At 47.4% G+C, this 20,582-nt stretch overlaps 1 protein-coding gene across 4 annotated transcripts in view; it reads right to left on the bottom strand.

The window, feature by feature from the left end:
- Nucleotides 1–951: 951 nt before the first annotated feature.
- XPNPEP1 (X-prolyl aminopeptidase 1) overlaps nt 952–20,582 on the bottom strand; it is a 54,417-nt gene continuing 34,786 nt past the window's right edge. For 2 of the 4 annotated variants that reach the window (XM_027112543.1, XM_027112545.1), the window contains 12 exons: nt 19,337–19,547; nt 15,219–15,308; nt 14,557–14,607; nt 13,316–13,374; nt 13,104–13,181; nt 11,141–11,212; nt 9,342–9,402; nt 7,783–7,852; nt 6,745–6,918; nt 6,052–6,128; nt 4,735–4,833; nt 952–1,501 (listed from right to left, as the gene is read on the bottom strand). In XM_027112543.1, the coding sequence (XP_026968344.1) occupies nt 1,373–1,501; nt 4,735–4,833; nt 6,052–6,128; nt 6,745–6,918; nt 7,783–7,852; nt 9,342–9,402; nt 11,141–11,212; nt 13,104–13,181; nt 13,316–13,374; nt 14,557–14,607; nt 15,219–15,308; nt 19,337–19,547 (1,171 nt within the window). In that variant the 3' untranslated portion in view covers nt 952–1,372. Of the gene's footprint in view, nt 1,502–3,524; nt 3,727–4,734; nt 4,834–6,051; nt 6,129–6,744; nt 6,919–7,782; nt 7,853–9,341; nt 9,403–11,140; nt 11,213–13,103; nt 13,182–13,315; nt 13,375–14,556; nt 14,608–15,218; nt 15,309–19,336; nt 19,548–20,582 lie in introns of all 4 variants that reach the window. The other 2 variants (XR_003433916.1, XM_027112544.1) reach the window with 2 other exon arrangements.

Below are 20,582 nucleotides of genomic sequence, written 5' to 3' on the forward strand. Positions count from 1 at the left end.
TGGGAGAGGCCACAACAGTGAGAGGCCCGCGTACCCCGCATACCGCAAAAAAAAAAAAAAAAAGGAAATTGCATATGTACAGAATGGCCCAATGTCTGTGCATATGATGTGTATGTGTGCATAAATATTCTTTTATCCATGCACACATACTTTTTCTATATATTAATGAATGCTAAATACAAAGAAAGAAATTGGCAAAAATACATAGCAAATAGTGGTTATACCTATGGGGTATGACTTGGGTTCCTAAAGCAGCAGACCCAAAGACAAGGATTTGCATGTAAGTGGTTTAATGGGAGACAGCTCCAGGAAACACTGGTGGGAGAAAGGGAAAGTCAGACGCAGAAGGGAAGGAAGAAAATAAAGGGTGTGTTATTGAACAAGTTCCCACAGTGGGCAAGGAGGGCTCAGTCCCACTGAGAAACCCCAGGAGGCAGTGTAGACCACGCCTCGGACATCCCAGCCAAGGGAAGAGGAGTCCGTTTTCCCATGCCCAACCATCATGGTCTGAGGCCTCAGGGGCTTTAGCTCTGCCGGCCCTTCAGGCTGCCCCTCATGCGCAAGTCCAGAGAAAGCCAGATAGGGAGTAGCAGGCACCTGCCAAAGACCACTGTCTATAAGTAGTGAGACAATGAGACGCCTGCACTGTCCACTGTAGGGTAGACCACAGTAGACTGCCACTTTCGACATGATTTTTTGTTGTTGTTGTTGTTTTTTAATATCAATGATGTATTTTAAAATCTGGAAAGAAAAACTTAGAATACTCAACAAAATATTAGGTTTTCTAGAGAAAAGACTTAAGAGGCTTGAAAGTAAGTCAGAAAATATGCGGGGAGGCCAGGGAATCTCTCCTCAAAGGGGTCCTTCCACCTAGAAAACGTGCCCTGGACGTGAGCCCACCCCACACACAGGGTGGATGGTGCCGGAAGAAGAGAGACGGCGGAGATGAAGCACGTTCTGACATTTTATTCACTGGTCATAAATACAGTCTCGTGCGCATGAAGGGGATCATGAACAAGGGACTAGCACCTGGAACGTGACTGTCGCAGAGCACTCACTGCTTCACCATCACTGGCCAGAGGACTCCCTGCAGCTGCTCGGGGCATCCCCCGGATCAGGCTTTTGGCTTTGTGGCGATCCTCCTTCTGGGACAGCAATTTATTCTTGGCTCATTCTCAACAATTTTAAAAAAATTCATAAAAGAGTGTTTGCAAGAAAATATCAAAGAGGATAAGAAGATTTTCAGTTCTTCTCAGAGTCTAAAAGTAAAACGGGAAGGTAAGGAAGAAGGAGAGAAAGGGAAAAGATGTCAGGGGTGGGCCAGGCTTCTTCCTTTCCCCAGAGCGTTTAAAAAAACAAAAACAAACAGGTATTAATGCTGTTTGGAGATGGGCTGCGTCTCTCTGATGAGCCACTCGAGGGCTTCCTGGCGGCCCTGTTTTTGCAGTTCCTTCCCGATCACGTCCCTGCAGGTCAGGTGGTAGTTGTTGAGCCAGTCGCACTGCAAGAGGGAAGGAATACAGATGTGGTCTCACCATCACACCTTCACCAAAGGCTGCGCAGCGAGCAGTGAGGCACCATGTGCTGAGATCACAGGATGAGTAAAGGAGCACAAAACCCTTTCTCCCTGCTCATGGACAAGCGACCTCCTTGTGTTCTACCTCCCTGGAAATAGATGGGACGAGGCCACATGGCCGGTGGTGAAAATGCTCCTGGAACGACCTGCATGTGGACTGGAGTGACGGTGAGGGAACCACGAATGCCTGACGGTAAGCCGTGGCTCTGGATGCAGAGTAACCTGTAACCGGGTGTCCCCCTCGACAACACCCCTGGAAGCCATGACGAGAGAGTGGGGGCAGGGGTCTCACAGCTCCTGCACCCACCCTGGTTGCCTCAGCTGCTGTGAAGACACACCTGAGGCTGTCCTGCCAACGCGCTGAGTTTCCTATCCCGTGTCCGCCTACAAAGCTGAATAAACTAGGATCAGTCAAGCCGGTGAGGGTCTTGTGAGTGTGGCCGTCTGGATGCGCCCAAAGCCTTTGGAGGTCAAGGCCTGCGCTGCTGCAGGGTGAGGCTGGGAGTAAGCTTGACCTTCAGAGCCTCAAATGAATGGAGCCACCACACCAGGAGATAGAAAAGAGGTAAAGTATGGAACCTGACCGGACTTGGGGGGTGTGTGTGTGTGTGTGTCTGTCTGTTGGGACGGGGCAGGGGGTACTGATGCGCTGAACCTGATGACAAGGGTTCTGCCAATCTCCTCTGGGTGAGGAGTGAGGGAGGATGAGGGCTGGAGGGAAGCCCGCTCTGCCAAGACGACGACAACCCATGCTCCCCACTGCCCCGAAGGGGGCCTGACCACATCACATCAGACAGACGGGTTGGTGTCGCCGATGACTTTGACCCAACTGGTGCTCCTAGGCCCACGGATAAGAGGTGGGGAAGAGGGGTCGGATATCAAACACAAGCAAACGGCTGCATATCAGCAGCAAGGCCAGGCAGGGCTGTAAGGCAGCCTGCCGTCCAAAGCAGCTCAACAGTACAGACAGGAGCAAGCCTGGGGCCACAGAGACACTCCCAAGACCCTTTTGGTTGGGGCAAGCTGGGGCACCCGCCACCGCAGGGGGCTGGAGCAACGTCACAAAAGCCTTGGCAGCCTACAGCACACACATTCATGTCCAACCAAAGTCCTCTGCTGCCACCTGGTGACAAATCGATGGGAATGCAGCACTAACCCCAAAACTCCCTAAAGTTTCTACTAAGACTGGGAGACGGTAAAGGGCAATGACTGGTACTTTAAAAGCCCAATGGACAGCATCTTGCTGTGGGGTATTACGATGCCTTAAGACAGAATGAAGCCCCAGATTTACTGAGTGGTATATGGGAAATGAACACTTTTGCTAAAAGAGGTAATAAATACACTCTGCTTGGAATATTAAATACTGTCCTCTACTTGTAATTTGTGGAAACTTGCTAATGATTCCAAGGTAAGAAGATATTATCTGTCCTATAAAAACTAACTGGCTAAAAGAATAGTTCAGTGATTGGGGCATGTAAGGTACAGTAATGAACACTGGACCAGGCAGACAGCACTGGTCTCTGTCCAATGTCACGGGGGAGTCACAGGTTAAAAAGACTCTCCCCCAAGGAAAAATGGCCTCGCTTAACCTTCCTCAGGCACTATTTCCCTGGATAAAGTGGAAGGTCACGCGGGAGAAATGTGTCCTGACTGGTACACTTCACGCGGACAGCAAGGCCTATGTGACCTGGAATCACTTGGCAGATGCCACAGCCTTGGGCTTCCAAGAGGGTAAAGTGACTTCTTAGTAGAGGGTCCCTTGCTAAGACCCTGGAAGCTGTGCTCGAGGGCCACAAGAAGAGACTGGCTCCTTGGGCAGAGGGCTGTAAGCAGGGTGGCTGCCGTGCTCACTTCTGTGCTGTCATGCCCTCTCACCTAAGCCAGCCCTGTGGGACCGGAGAAGAGGCCCAGGGCCGCAGGAGAGACTCTTCCCGCTGAAAAGACACACCTGACACTGTGCTGCTGACAGGCTGCTGCCTGTTGTGTATCCATCTACAGCCTGAATAAACCAGCATCAGCAGGGCTCGTTTGGGTGCTGTGAGCGGGAACGTTTGGCTGAATCGAGGCACTGGCGGTCAAGATGAGGTGCCCAAGCACAGAGGCAATCGAAGCAGCAAGTGGATGACCTTCCTCTGTCACCCATCTGTGAGCTGGATGGGGCAGAGGGGAGCGTCTGGCTGGGAGGAGCCCGTTCCACGGCCCTGCAGAAGGGAGCTCCTCAGCCCTCAGAGGCGCTTTCCTCTAGTGCCAAGCACAGGGCCCACGCAGGCTCCATTGAGGGTACGTTTCTGCCTCAGAAGCCCCTGGGGTGAGGCCAGTGGCTGCCTCTGGTAACAAGAACTTCTCATCCCTCGAGTGCTGCACCACGCGCCTGCCTTTGCCTTCTGCTGCACTGCTGCCTGCCTGCCTTGCTCTGGAATTCCTGTCCTTCTGGCTTCTGGCTTCCTGGCTTCCTGGCTTGGGCCTGACCACTTCACAGCAGACAGACAGGGTGGTGTTGTTTCCACCCTGTTTTGACCCTTGTCCCTGCTCTGACCCTGATCACCTGCCCCATCCCTCAAGCCTTACTCCAGGTTCCTGGGCCTGCCGCCTCACGTGGCCTCACGAGCCTGGGGACCCGTGCTGGGATTTGCAGGGCTTCCAAGACCTGTCACCCTCTGAGCCTGACAGGTGAGCGCTGCTGTGCGTCTGCTCTGTGACGGGTTTCAGAGCCCAGAGCAACAACCTCTCTCCCTGCCTGTGACAAAACTCGGCATATGGTAATAGCGTTTGCTTCTCAGTTCCTTAGTTTCACGCAACACAAGAAAACAATCTGGCGTGTGCAATGGCCCCACCCACCCACAAAAATGCAGGGAAGACACATGCCCATGTTTGCTAAACACGCCTCAGGGCAGCTATGGCTCTGGCCCTCCTGGAAAACAACAGCACACTATTCATTCCCACCTGTGAAGCCCTACCATCCCCAACAGTGAGGAGAGCAGGGCTGTATCTACCTTGAGACCCAAAAATACAGGAAAAGCACCTCCAGTCCTCAGGAGACCTAGGATTTTCCAACTCAGCTGGCCTAGGCTCTAACTTAAAAGTGACAGCGGAGGAGAGAACGTAGGGCAGCTCTCCACCCCACACGCTTCTGCCCTCCCCCAAGGCTTCCTTGTTACCTCTTTGTCTGTAAGAGAATCCACATCTATCATTTTGGTCTGTATCGGAACCAAAGTTAGAGGGTCAAAGGTCAGGCTTCCCCGGTTACTGAAGTTATACTGTGGGAGAAGGAAGAAAACAGAAGCTTTTACTCCTCTTTACCACAATGACCCGCCACGAGGTCACTCCCACCCGACAGGACCGTCCCTCAGAGCCAGGTGTAACTAGGAATCGAGACGTGGTTAGCTGGTCACCATTTTTAACAGACACGGGAGACACGATGAACACAGCGGATGCCACTTTCCAAGAGCTGCTCCACTGTGCAAACCATAGCCTGTGCCACCAGGAAGAGCCAAAGAGTGCTGAGGGGCTCCCAGCAGCAGGTCCACAAGGCTCCTGCCTGCTGTGATGGAGGAGAGGCACAGAGGGTGTCTGGAAGCAGGGGGAGCTCTGGTTTTGGTTCTCGAGCCTCTGCTAAGGCATAAGTTCCCCAGCAGATCCCTTTTTTTTTGACATCAACCGTGCAGCCTGCCTTGACCCAGCCAGGCCCATCAGGTGACAGGTAACAGGTCTGTCCGGTGCACGTGGCATGGAATGGCCAGGGTACACAGGGCACGCTGGGTCTCTGTTCCTGGCGGGGCCTGTGGGAGTGAGGGGAGAGGCCACTCTCAAGAAGAGTGACATGAGTGTGCAAGCAGAGAGCAGACTCCTGCAGTCAGCTTCCCTGAAGACTGAGGAAGCCACCTCCCTCCAACGGTTCCACGTCCAAAATCACCCATGGAGGAGAAGCAAACACGTCTTCTAGGTCAAGCCCAGCACCTAAAGCCTGTGACCTCTTGGTAACGTGATGGGGAGAGGGTGACACACCTGTCTTCCAGAGGGCACCACACCTGTGGGGCCCGACCCAGGGGGTAACTCGGGCCTCCTCAGCTTTACCTGATAAAAATCATCTGGGGCATTTGTTGAAAATAGTTCCCGGGCCCCAGCCCTGGAGATTCTGCTTCAGTGTCTGGAAGGGGCCTTTAAGCGAGCACCCCTCCCCCACAGCAGAGGCGGCTTGACGACAAGAAGCTGCCTCCAGTAAGCTCGGAGCCCCAACTAACAGCAGCAGGGGGCTGCCTGGGGCTCCACGAGGTCCAGTTCAGGGTCCCAGTTCACTAAGGATTTTCCTTCTGGCTCTGCAGAGGAGAATGAATTCCAGGAGAGGCACCACTATCAGGGGAAGGAGGCTCCATTCTGGCCCCAGAATGACATGCTCTTGGTTCCAAGGACAAAAGTCCTCATCCTCCCCCATTAAGGAATAAGGGAATTTAAAAAACAAAATCCTAATTACTCACCTTGGTCTTCACAGGCACCACCAGGACAACATTCTCAATGCGAATTCCGAAAGCCCCGTCTTCATAATACCCTGGCTCTAAAACAAACCAAACCCCAAAATGAGAAACAGCCCACCATGAAGATAAGCACAGAGAAGCCTGCACTCCTGGGACGACAGCGCTTCCCAAGAAACAGATGAAGGGCCACTCAATCTGGGTGTAAGAGCCCAGAGAGCCTCCTCCCGCAGGGCACTTTTAATAGGCACTTGAGGTCCAGACAGAGAAAGGCTCAGAAGTTCCTGAGAACTGGCTGCAGGGTAGGGAGTACAATAACAGAGGATCCGCCAAATAAATGATGGGGCATATCCATAAGACACAATGATGCAGGCAGTAAAATACATTCACAAAGATGTGGTAACGACATGGGAAAAGACAAGAAGCTAACGTAGCAAATTATTAAGCCATGTTTCCCCTGGGTGTCTGGATTACAAATGATTATCATTTTCTTCTTTATACTGTTCCATAGTCTCACTTCTTCTACAATGAATATTTATCACTTTTATAATCAAAAAAGGTTGTTGTTTGTTGTTGTTTAATTCAGGAGGGGGAAATTATTTCCAATTTACTTTATAATAATGAAAATATAAGAAACAACAAAGAGCTTTCAGAAAGGCCAGAGGACCCATGCACACCCTCTAGGTAAGGGACACCTACCATCAGTGACAATCATGCCGGCCTCCAAGGGCTCATCAGAGAATGTTTTATAACTGATGCCACAAGGACCCTCGTGAACATTCAGAAAAGACCCAACACCGTGTCCCGTCCCGTGCAGGTAATCCAGGCCAGAATCCCATAAAGCTGAGCGGGCGAAGGAGTCCAGAAGGTGGCCTGAAAGACACAGTAAGAAGCACTCGGTGATTCTGTACAGTACTTTTCAACTTGCAAAGCACTTTGGAGATTACATTTGTTATGTTTGGCTCCAGAAGGCGAAACAGAAACCAGCGGGTAAAAGTTACTGGAGGATTCAGGTTTCAGCCCAACACAAAGAAGAACTTTCTCACAGTCAGAGCTCCTGAGGAGGGCAGCTCCCCCACCAGTCAGAGCTCAGTCTGAAGCTGGAGGATGCTGGTGAGGAATGGTCGCCTGTAGCAGGTAAGGGCTGCAGTAGATGACATGGACGTTCCCTTCCCAGCGCTGGGACCCTACAGTTTCAGAATTACAAGATGAGATTCTAACCAGACTGCAAGCGTGGGGAAAGTGGTGCCCAGGGAGATGAGTGCCGGCCCAGCCTAAGCAGACTCAAGGCCCAGGTCTTGTCAACTCCCCGTGCAATGGCCCACCCACCCATCCTCATGCAAAAAGGTATATGTCTCAAGTCAGGTTCTCAGTAAAGTAAATCCCAATGAGGGTCCTGAAAGGAGGCACTGGCCCAGCACTGAAGGGCAGACAGGAGGCTGCGCCAACTTCCACTGGGGCCCTGAGGCCGTCATGCCCTGCTGCCCTCTCCTGGGAGCCACCCACATGGGTCACCCGACACCATAATAGGTCAGGAGGGAGGCTCACACCTGACCCTGGGCCCAGTCCGAAGCCTGGCTCCCTGGAGGTCCTCTCAGCTCAGTCCATGCAGCACCCCCATTTGCCCAGGATGGGCCTGAAGTAGGCTGGGGGCTGGTACGGCAAGGGAAGGACATGTTCTTCCACCCAAACTTAGACACGTCTGATGCCTGCCATATGATTGAAGGAATCACCTACCTTTGGTTCCAGTCGGGAAAACAGCTGCACTCACAGCTATGTGGCCCTTGAGGACACATGTGAAGCACTCCTGCCAAAGAAAACCCAGAGGGCATGTTCAGGACTGGCAAAGACGTTTTAATCCTGTCGTTTTCGGGTAGCTCTGAAAACCTTGCCTCTGAAGGTTTTGTAGCAATACCACAGAGAAAATCAGAGGAAAAAGGAAAAAAATCTGGTGGTGGAGAAAAACCTTGGCCTTGGTACCAATTTTCCAGAAAATCTTGAAATTCCATTTAATAAAAGAGAACTGACTGAGAGATGACCCCACAAGTCTTTCCCTTGTAATGAACATTCTGCCATACTCTCGGCCATCTGAGCCTCAGAAAGACTGGGGAAAAGTACTAAAAAGTACTGATGACACTAGCTAACGCTTACTGAGCTACTCCTCTGCCAGGCATGATGCGCACAGCACTGTGCGTTTAATCCCACACTTCTTACTGGAGGCACTCTTGCCATCCCCACTTCATAGATGAATGCCAGGTCACGCAGTTCATAAGTGGCAGCATGTGGCCTTGGAGCCAGGCAGCCCTGCTTCAGCCTCTGTGCACCTCACCACCATCTATACTCAGGGTTTAGTCCCTACTGCCTGGACAAGAAAAGTGCTGTTTGGAAGGGTAGTGGCTTGCCAGTAAGGTGCAGAGTCAGGACTAAACCCCACACTGTTCAATCTGGTCTGGATTGAACACAGTACAAGAAGAGTCACACCAAAGGTAGGTATCTGGAGCCAAGGTCACACCCTTCTTCATCTGCTGGTGCCTGCAAATGAATGACACAAGGGACCAACTCTGGGAAATGTGCCCTGCTCTACCCAATAAAGCCCTCTTCCCTGGACAAGCTTCCTGAAGGAGCTCCCTGGAAAAAGAGATATACTCAGAGATTCAACCAGTATTTGCCAAGCAGTGACTATCATCCAAGAATCTGCTGGGCTCACAGAACCTTCACAGCCAGCCTTGGAGGTGAGTACTCTTCTCACCGCTTTTATGGATGGTCTAAGTGTTGAGTTCAAGGTCATGGAGTCTGTAAACAGCAGAGAAGATCTGAAGCCCGGTCTCCAGACTCATGGTACACATCTCTCTACCTTACAGCTGTTTCCTCTTTTCCATGCCAGACAGACCAGAAACTGAGCAGTGCATGTCATTTCAGAGGGTTCCTAGCGAGTTGAGCCTACAAATAGGAATGCTGAACTTGAAAAAAGAACGGGGGTAGCTTTCAGAATGAAATCTAGCCACTGTTCGTAAAAAGGCATATTTTCACTACCCCACTCCCTTCCCCAAAGAAACTTCCTGACTGAAGAGAAGGCCAAAGCTATTAAAACTTGAATCTGAGCCACTCTGACCTTAGCAGACAGAATGCTTTTAAAATCTCTCCAATAATTAAATGGATGTCATAAAGCAGATAGCCTGATTCCACAGTCATGAGCTATTTTATTGCCCCACATATAATTTTTACTTATGTATACAATCCTTTTCACAAGAGAGAACTGTCAAAGAGCAGAGAGGGCCTCTCGAGTTTTCTCTTACCTTCTCATAGGCTGTAGGGGTTCCAAAATGCATGGTACGAGTCACATCTGTGGTTCCATCCCTTTCCAAAAGGAAGGACAAATTAGTTTTCACTCAGAATAAGCTTTTGCTCAAATGTGAGACAGATGAGGATGTGGAGAAATTGGAACCCTCATGCACTGCTGGTGGACATATAAAATAGGAGAGCCACTCTGGAAAGCAGTTTACAGTTCCTTAAAAGGTTAAACACGGAGTTACCCTAGGACCCAGCAATTCCACTCCTAGGTAAACCCCCAAGAGAACCGAAAACATATGTCCACACAAAAACTTATACATGAATGTTCATAGCAGCATCACTCATAATACCCAAAACGTAGAAACAACCTAAATGTCCATCAACTGATGAGTAAACAAAATGTAGTATACACATACAATGAAATATTATTCAGCAATAAAAAGGCATGAAGTACTGATACACACTATAACCTGGATGAACCTGGAAGACATTACACTAAGTGACGGAAGTCAGCCACTGAGGCCATATAATTCCATGTATATGAAATGTCCAGAATAGACAAATCCAAACAGACAGAAAGTACACTAGTGGTTCCCTGGGTAGAGAGAGTGGGAAGCGACTGCTAACAGGAATGCTGTTTCTTTTTTGAGGTGATGAAAATATTCTAAAATTGATTGTGGTGACAGTTGTACAATTCCGTGAATAAACTAAAAACCATGAATTGTACACTTCAAATGAGTACGCTGTATTATATTTCAATGAAATTGTTAAAAAAAAAAAAATGAGACAAAGTGTGAATGCAAGGATGGCCCAGTGTAGTGGGAGTGAACTCAGTCAGGCCCTGACACACACACTCTTGGTCTACAATGTGAGGACTGTTTCACGGAAGACACCATCCCTGGGATTATGAATGAAAGGGAGGTGGACAAAGTAAATAGGAACCTGTTTCTAGCAAAAGAAGGTCAAACTCTAATTCCTCCTGTCAGGATGGCAAGCGGTTTATTGGACCCTAAAAATGCCCAAATGCATCTTTTAGAACACCCTAATCCACCCCTTGACACAGAGTAACTTCCAGAATACTGCTAAAATTTAGAAGTGAACCATTAGAACACCATTACCCAAGAAATCCAAATACCCTTAGCGCTAGGCTTTTATTAACTCCAACACACACATCCCAAGGCTAGGTTGTGGCTTCCACCTCCACCAGGCAAAGTCCCAACTTAAGTGGAGAAAGGAGTAGTAAAAGGCCTTGCTCGTGTGCTCTCAATGCAGACAACACCTATTCCTCTCCTCCTCGTGGGTTCCACATCAAGACCCAACCAAATCTTGGTTTCTCTGAGAAACTATTCTAGATGATGACTGTGAAAGCAGCAAGGCATGAAGAAGGAAATTCAGAAATTCAGGGACAGCCCTCGTTTCTCATTCATTCATTCAAAATTATGCCATCACTTCACAAGGCCCTGGGGCCACTAAAAGTCTGGGGAGCTGCCAGGTGATGTATGGGCTGGAGCAGAAGACTTCCCAATGGTTCTGAAAGCTTACTTTCAGTTATTTATTTAGTGTTTAACAGCTTCCAGCCAAGGACTAAACATTTCTATCAAACAGTCTTTTGTGGGAACAGGATCACAACTGGGCTATTTCAACAAGGGGTGAAAAAAAGGACAAGACGTGGTAACAATTCCATCAGTGGCTGGCGCAGAATGAGATGACCAGCTGAGCACTCTCGGCTGGAGCCTGGCTTGTCCACCTACTCATCTGCCTTGATTCAGTGGAGTCAAGCTCTACGCAGCCCCGATTCACTTACTTGTATTGAGCACCCGAGTCAATGAGGTACACCTCATCCAGAGACAAGGTCCTATTCGTCTCAGGGACCGGCCTAAGAAAGTTAATTAAAAATTAATTATTCCACAAATGTAAATGCTTCCTGAATCTGGGAGGAAGGAATACAAGAGTTCTTTGTACTGTGCGAACAATTTATGTAAGCCTTAAATTATATCACACTAAAGTTACCCAATAGGTTAATTATTTCAACTCATATTAACCTTCTACTATTCAAAGTCCTAGTCAACCTATCTCCCCAACAGATAAAGAGCTCAGGAGAAGGAAATAACATATTTCTTTGTATCTTCCTCCATTTGTGACTGGAAGAAAACAAGTGTTCATCAGATAATTGTAAAAGCTACAAAAAAATAATCATCAACAGAAGCAACAGGACCAAGCTGGGAAGTGGGAGGAGAGCAGCCGCAGTCATTTGTCTTTTTTTTTTTTTTTTGCGGCGGGGGGGGGGGGGGGGGGGTGGTCCAGGCCCCTGCCTCAGCCTCCACTTCCCTCCCTCAGTCCTAATCCCACCAGGTGCCTCCCCACTTGCTTCCTAGACCACCAGACAGGCAGAAGGTCAGTGTCTCAGTCTGGGAGAAAACCTAACAGGATTTTTGCTGGGGAAAGGAATGGGCCATGATGCTCTTATGCTGGAGCTCTTTTTTCAAATGAACATCTGGTATTTTTTAAAGTGATCTGATTTCTCCATGCCTTTTTCCAGACAATATGCTGCACTGGGAAAAGCTAAAAGGGACGCGAGCATTCCAAGTCTCCGCCCTGCAGCCGAGAGAGGTTCTCCTTCACTTCCAGGCAATAAGGGTGAAAGTGGGCACTCGAGCCCAACTGGCAGAAGAGACAACCAGACACGGGCCCAGTTTCAGCACCCTCTCTGTCAACAGGCTTCCAACAGCCACAACGAAGAGACACCAAAGGAGAAGCAAAATTCTCCCCCCTTGGTCTGAAATTATTTATTGTGTTAATTATATGCAAAATTCTAGAGTAGTATCCAGCCAGGAAATTCATCACCTGCATTAAATATAAGATAAAACTAAAGTCCTTTTGCTATTTTAATGTTGGAACAGAGGCATTAATGTGAGAGAACTTTACAGTCACATATCTGTGACTGTCTCCCACACAACAGCTTCAAAATTCGTCCCAAGACTAAAAACTCTGAAAGTGATTAAAAAGGCGGGGGGCAGGAATTTGTGCCCACGTACAGCACTGCAGCACAGTGAGACAGCCAAGTGTTCCTTCACTATGCACATCACGGGTGGGGAGCAAAGGACTCAAGATGCCCGCACGAGGCAGAACCGTGTAAGCCAGGTGAAGCTGAAGCTGGAGCCCCACTTCCCACCACCTCTACAGGCAGGTCTAGCAGTTCTAAAATACATCAGCGCCCCCTTTGTCTCACAGTGCAGGGATGCATGGCTCTGTGGGTCCATGGGCTCTTGTAGGTCATGTGGTACAAATCCCCATAGGCTGGGGAGGAAAGAGAGGTTACAGATTATCTCTTCAACCGTAGCAGGGTGCTCCACAACCTAGTGATAAGCTTTTTTGGTATGGAGGTGATGGAGCTCACAGGACGTCTGGACTACTGCATCGAGAAGGCTGCCACTGTCAGAAAAGAAAAACACTAAAAATTCTAACTACTAAGATTCAGGGATTATGAATACAGATACTGCAGCCTCAAAGGAAAGAGGGACAACCCGTTTGACATCGCGAGAATGTCAATGCGAAACCTCTGTGCCTAAGAGTTGGCTCCCAACAGGATTTAGAGCAAAGAAGAGAAAATAAGACCTCCAAGGTCCTATTTCCCATATAAGAACAATCTCAACAGACACACGGAGGTGGGCGCCAGGGCCTCTGGTAGAATAATGTCTCTCCCCTGCTCAGGCTCCTGTGCAGAAGCAGCAGCAAAGCCGGGCAGCGTGCTCCTCCGCATGCCTTACGCGTAGTGAATGATGGCGCCGTTGGGTCCCGTACTGGAAATTGTTGGGAAGCTCAGGTCCACAAAGTCAGCCTGCTGCCTGGAACAGAAAGATACACAAGAGCAGAGTGGCTTAAAGGTTTTTACTGTGCCAAGAATCGGGGCCCTCCCGGCTTCATGTAACTTGCCAAGGAAATGAGCACAAGGTTCATGGGCCCCCACAGTGATCCTTACCTGCGGAATTCCTCAGCTTTGTCAGCAGCTGAGATCTCCGTCACGCCACCTTTGGGCACCTATAAGGAAGTTGCTTATAAACCACTGGGGTGTGATAAATTCATCCGTCTCCTACATATTATAGGAGGTGCATTAAAAGCTTACTTTTTCCTCAATCCCCATGTCCCAACTGTCCAATCTATAGGACACAGCATATGTCTCATCTTTACAAGGAGGGAATTTCCAAAGGCTCTTACTAAAGCCATCTAAAAGTAGAAGCGTTTCTATACATTTAATTTTTCACTCAACTATTTCCCTCAGTGTCATATCCTGAAAACTCCCAAAACTTAATACACCTAAATTTAAAAATTAAAAAGCATCCCCACCTAGGATATCATCCTAAGAAAGTGATCCTAATAAAAAAGATAAATGCAAAGATATTATTACAAGGTAAGTGCAAAAAAAATTTTAAACAATCTAAAACATTTGAAAATAGAAGGAATGGGTAAATAAATCAGTCTAGCTACTAAACACAGTCTCTATTTGAATCATTTTTTTAAAGACCTCAAAGCACATGGAAAATGCTCACACTATGATAAGTAAATAAAATAAAATACAAAATCATAGCTGTACAGTGAGACACATGTAAAAATGATTTATGTTGAAAAAACAATGTACACAGATGAACAATTGCCGAAGAGGAAAAAACTGCTACACCAGTGGGAATCAGGGCGATATTTTCTTCTTCCAATTTAAGCTACTTTAAAAGAGTTGTTTATATAATATTTAAAGGAAATATGATATTGTTTAATAAGAGCACAAAGAAATCACCTTCCTGTCAACTACAAGGAGTGAAAGGGCAAGAAACTAATGCCCAGGAATCAATTTAATATAAAAAGTTTTATGGCTTAAAGTTCAAAACATACACAAAGATCTTTTTTCTCTTAACACAGTCAGCTTGCCTGTAATATCATAAGAGTCATTTTTTCTTATAATGAAACTCCACTTAGTTATAAGACAATTCCTTAACCACAAAGGATCCATTCTGTTAAGGAATTTCTTTCTTCATCTTTGTTACTACTGTCCATAATTAAAGAATTTTTACACACACACCAAATTCCCACAAAGAACTATTAAAAGAGAGTACTAAAATTAGATCAAGATCTTAGACCTCGTGGTCAACCAGAGCCACAGTTCGAATCACATGTAGATAATTTCTGAATAATCTATATCCATGTGTTAAACAAAGACTAAGAACCGACCTCTTTCTCCAGCCAGTTAAAGAGTTCACAGAGGGCAACAGCATCTTTAATCTGTGCAAATAACAGAGACATTTTTTAAAGTTATTACTGAAAATCAGATGGGCAGATTCAAAGCCCAGCCCTAATGTGATACTGAGAGGGCTGCACTTATAGGGCTACAAACCATCAGCAATCAGGGCTCTACATGCAGGCATTTCCTGTGAACAAGTGTGCAGCGATTTCCACTATGGGGGAAAGGGCTCCCCTGCTGTTGAGTAGTTCAGGCACAATCAGGAAGGGGCCCACCTCAGAGCACACAGGAGCACCCTCAGAGGGGTCATTCCTGTACTACTGGAGCAGGAAAGACAGGCCACTGTCAAAAGCCGTCTCTGGGCCCCAAATCTTTCTAGATCTACTGCTGGCCTTGAAACACAAATCTAGGCCTCTTCAGAGGCTTCACCTTCATCATTACCATCACCTACACTATCATCATCAACCTCCTTTTGTGTTTTATATTATGTAGAGATCTAGCCCATCCAGTATTTTATTTCATTCTCTCATTAACTCTGGAAAGCTCAGAGAAGTTCCCACCTTGTGCCAGGCTCAAGGCCACACAGCAGGTGAGGGAGCTGGGCCTTCTGACCACCATGCATCCCCTCTTCTGCACAGGCTGCTTTACTCACGTGAGCTCTCCTCATGCCTTCTGATTCAGCAGAATTCTTCACAGCTTTGGCGATGCAGATGGGGGTGTAAGGCATACAGCAGCGATGGTCCTGGGGCGAAAGGCAGTCATATGGGAAATCGAGTCTGGCTCACTCACCCAAGACCAAGGCTATCACCTCTCCACCCAGCACAGCACACTTAAGACAAATCATTGGAAGAGCTCCCACTCAGGACCCACCTAGCTGTCCCCTGGGGCCCGAACACCTGCCCTTTTTGGTTAGTGACTCTGAGCATGGCGAAAGGTGCTTGAGCTCATCCAAAAAGATAAAGTAAAAACATAAAACAAGTTATTTCTCATCTATCCCCCACCCCGTAGCTTTTTGAGACTGCTGGCTGCCAGCCATCAGAGAGATACTGCTTTTCAAACCTCCAAGGTCATGGTCAGAGTTCACTAACAGATCAAAGCTTGACCGAAACAACCCCTTTCTGGCTGCACAAAGGAGGCTTTTTCCCACTGTCTAGGGACGCACATGATGGATGAGGGGGGAGGGGAGGCTCCTGCTCAGGGATCAGCTACTGTTAAAGGTCTGATCTTAAAGGGCCTTAAAGGGCCGGGGAAGAGCCTTCCCAATTTGAAAACAAGTTAGAATCCAGCCCTGTGTTACAGGGAGGGGGGAGGGATTTTGCACCACCTTGCACTTGCACTAGCACAGAGCTTCTCAAAGGGCTTTCCTTCTCTCCACTCTCCTTGCTCTCTCTCTCTCTGAGATACCTACCTGTCATGAGACAAAGGCAGGCATGATCCCCAAGGAGGTAAAGCTCTGAGTAACTATGTCATGCAGTGTGACAGTGACAGGGGTGCAATGGCAGGCCAGGTCTAGAGGGCCAAGCCTGGGCTCCTCCCAGGATGGCCCACTGCTGAGTGGAGGAGAGAGGCCCAGGGCAGGACAGTCAAAAAGGCTACAACTCCTTAGGTAGATTTATTCCTAGATATTTTATTCTTTTTGTTGCAATGGTAAATGGGAGTGTTTTCTTAATTTCACTGTCAGATTTTTCATCATTAGTGTATAAGGATGCCAGAGATTTCTGTGCATTAATTTTGTATGCTGCTACTTTACCAAATTCATTGACTAGCTCTAGTAGTTTTCTGGTAGCATCTTTAGGATTCTCTATGTATATTATCATGTCATCGACCTGTATGCAGAAAATTATAAGACACTGATGAAAGAAATTAAAGATGATACAAATAGATGGAGAGATATACCATGTTCTTGGATTGGAAGAATCAACATTGTGCAAATGACTCTACTACCCAAAGCAATCTACAGATTCAATGCAATCCCTATCAAACTACCAATGGCATTTTTCACAGAACTAGAACAAAAAATTTCACAATTTGTATGAAAATACAAAAGACCCCAAATAGCCAAAGCAATCTTGAGAACGAAAAATGGAGCTGGAGGAATCAGGCTCCCTGACTTCAGACTATAATACAAAGCTACAGTAATCAAGACAGTATGGTACTGGCACAAAAACAGAAATACAGATCAATGAACAGGATAGAAAGCCCAGAGATAAACACATGCACATATGGTCACCTTATCTTTTTTTTTTTTTTTTGCGGTACGCGGGCCTCTCACTGTTGTGGCCTCTCCCGTTGCGGAGCGCAGGCTCCGGACGCGCAGGCTCAGCAGCCATGGCTCACGGGCCCAGCCGCTCCGCAGCATGTGGGATCTTCCCAGACCGGGGCACGAACCTGTGTCCCCTGCATCGGCAGGCGGACTCTCAACCACTGCGCCACCAGGGAAGCCCAGTCACCTTATCTTTGATAAAGGAGGCAAGAATATACAGTGGAGAAAAGACAGCCTCTTCAATAAGTGGTGCTGGGAAAACTGGACAGGTACATGTAAAAGTATGAAATTAGAACACTCCCTAACACCAAACACAGAAATAAACTCAAAATGGATTAAAGACCCAAATGTAAGGCCAGACACTATCAAACTCTTAGAGGAAAACACAGGCAGAACGCTCTATGGCATAAATCACAGCAAGATCCTTTTTGACCCACCTCCTAGAGAAATTGAAATAAAAATAAACAAATGGGACCTAATGAAACTTAAAAGCTTTTGCACAGCAAAGGAAACCATAAACAAGACCAAAAGACAACCCTCAGAATGGGAGAAAATATTTGCAAATGAAACAACTGACAAAGGATTAATCTCCAAAATTTACAAGCAGCTCATGCAGCTCAATAACAAAAAAACAAACAACCCAATCCAAAAATGGGCAGAAGACCAAAATAGACATTTCTCCAAAGAAGATACTCAAATTGCCAACAAACACACGAAAGAATGCTCAACATCATTAATCATTAGAGAAATGATGGAGAAAAGGGAACACTCTTGCACTGTTGGTGGGAATGTAAATTGATACAGCCGCTATGGAGAACAGTATGGAGGTTCCTTAAAAAACTACAAATAAAATCACCATACGACCCAGCAATCCCACGACTGGGCATATACTCTGAGAAAACCATAATTCAAAAAGAGTCATGTACCAAAATGTTCATTGCAGCTCTATTTACAATAGCCAGGACATGGAAGCAACCTAAGTGTCCATCAACAGATGAATGAATAAAGAAGATGTGGCACATATATACAATGCAATATTACTCAGACGTAAAAAGAAATGAAATTGAGTTATTTGTTGTGAGGTGGATGGACCCAGAGTCTGTCATACAGAGTGAAGTAAGTCAGAAAGAGAAAAACAAATACCATATGCTAACACATATATATGGAATCTAAGAAAGAAAAAAAAAGTAATGAAGAACCTAGGGGTAAGATGGGAATAAAGACACAGACCTACTAGAGAATGGACTTGAGGATATGGGGAGGAGGAAGGGTAAGCTGTGACAAAGTGAGAGAGTGGCATGGACATATATACACTACCAAACGTAAAATAGATAGCTAGTGGGAAGCAGCCGCATAGCACAGGGAGGTCAGCTAGGTGGTTTGTGATCACCTAGAGGAGTGGGATGGGCGGGTGGGAGGGAGGGAGATGCAAGAGGGAAGAGATATGGGAACATATGTATAACTGATTCACTTTGTTATAAAGCAGAAACTAACACACCATTGTAAAGCAATTATACTCCAATAAACATGTTAAAAAAAAAAAAAAGGCTACAACTAAGGTACCTTGAACTCCCGTGCCAGGCCTCAGTTAAAATGAGGGGGAAGGTGTCAGTTGCTTAGCACCACCCAGCAGGGGCTCAGTCAAGGGCAGGGCTATCAGTATCATTTGACCTTTGACAAATCCCCAACTCCCAAAGCCTCCCTGGGCCTCAGGTCTCCTTAACTATGAAATGTGGTGGGAGAGGTGGGTGTAGGGTAGTGTCTCCCAAACTTCAGATACTCTCATACCACCTGCACAGGTCTTACCCTAGCTGCTACCCCCTGGACCCTTATTTACTAAGACTTTTCTTTAGACTATCTTTGAATCAACATAGGCTACTGAACTCAACTCTCTCTTAAGAAACAATTTTTATAATATATGGTCTCATATGCTAATCATATATTTTTCTAGTACACACTAAAACACTTTTTTTATAGTTGATATACAATATTATATAAGTGCGAGGTATACAACATAGTGATTCATAATTTTTAAAGGTTAAATTCCATTCAAAGTTATTATAAAATACTGGCTATATTCCCTCTGCTATACAATATATCCTTGTAGCTTATTTATGTTATACATAGTAGTTTGTACCTCTTAATCCCATATCCCTATCTTGCCCCTCCCCCCTTCCCTCTCCCCACTGGTAACCACTAGTTCATTCTCTGTAACTGTTAAAACGCTTTTAAAACAGAGACATTTAAATAAACCTATGTATGAATGTGTACCACCTAAAATCATCTCTCATGTCACGTTTTGGAAAACACAGAACTCAATGGGTTCTAAAAGCTTCACACTCCAGCCCAAAGGGCTCATCCAGGGAGACGACACCTCTGACCCAACAGCCAGTCCTGGAAATCTGCCTGAACAACCTCTGCTTCAAAGACAAGCCGCACGACGCCAGGACTGGAAGGGGCCCGGCAGCTGGAGTGGCAGGTTTAGGTGGGTCTCTGGGGCTACCAACCTTGGGGATGGCCTCGCTCACAGCATAGCTGGCCTTGTCGCTGACCCACACCTTCTCCCTCGGGGAGAGGCTGGCACACAGGGTCTTGAGCTCGCTCAGGATGGACTTGTAGGGAAGCACCTGGATTCTGTATTCAGCTTCCAGGCCCAAGTCAAGCAGCAGGTGCTCCTTCACACTGGGGGTATCTGTGCGGTCGCCATCAATGAAGAGCCTGCAGAGGGGCCAGAGGTGAGGTGACAGAAAAGGCGGGCACAGGAGTGAGAGGACGAGAACACAGACCCACACACAAGCGACAGGCTCTACCTCCCGGCATGCAAGCCAAGCAGTTCCTCTTTCCTCCACGCCTTCCCCAAATCCTGCTCCCCAAACTGCGCTCCCTGCCCTGCGTATGCCGTCACCTTCCACCCCACTCCCCAAGCCAGGACCTGGGCACTCTCCTCCTTGATGCTCCTCCTTCACTCCTACATTGAGATCTTTGAACCTATAGCTTAAACACCCCTCAAACCTCTCCAGCTTTCGCTGTAGCCTGGCCCAGTCGCTGCCCAGGTACAGGTCACTACTGTCTCTCACTTGGATCAGTACCACAGCCTCCTAACTGGTCTCCCTGCCTCCAGTCTTCCCTCTCCACCCTATTTTTCGCAGCAATTATAATTCACCCCGTAATTTCACTCCAATCATAACATTCCTTATGATTTACAAGCCTGACCATGTAGTTCTGTGTGAAAAACTCATTCAGTAGCTCCGCAGCATCCTCAGGACAAAAGCCCCAAGCTCCTGAACCTGGCTCACAAGGCCTTCCTTATGGGGGCCCTGCCCACCTGCCGGCTTCCCACTCCAGGTTCAACCACACTGGACCACTCTGGGTCCTCCACGCATACTGTGCTCTCTCCTGCCCAGAGCCTCTGAAAATGCTGCTTCCCCTGCTTAGATCACCGTTCCTCTTCCTCCTCGCCCCCTACTCACCTAGCTAACCCACACGTACCCTTAATCTCTGACTCAATATTACTTTCCCCAAGAGCCTCCTCTGACCAGGTCAGGCCCCTCCAATAACACCCGTACCCAGTCCAATGACAAGTTAGTGCCCACTATGTGCCCAAATGCCCTCAGGTAACCTCTCATCTCTGCAACTCTAACCCAGGACCCTGTCTGTCTCATTCACCCCAACATCTAACAGAGACCCCAGCACATAACAGGCACTCAATAAATATGTTGTCTGAATGCAGAAAGCCATCCAAATAAGAAGAGC

Source organism: Aethalodelphis obliquidens, unplaced genomic scaffold (genome assembly GCF_003676395.1).
Source record: "Aethalodelphis obliquidens isolate GAN/ISIS:26980383/991018 unplaced genomic scaffold, ASM367639v1 scaffold11, whole genome shotgun sequence".
Taxonomy (NCBI): Eukaryota; Metazoa; Chordata; class Mammalia; order Artiodactyla; family Delphinidae; genus Aethalodelphis; species Aethalodelphis obliquidens.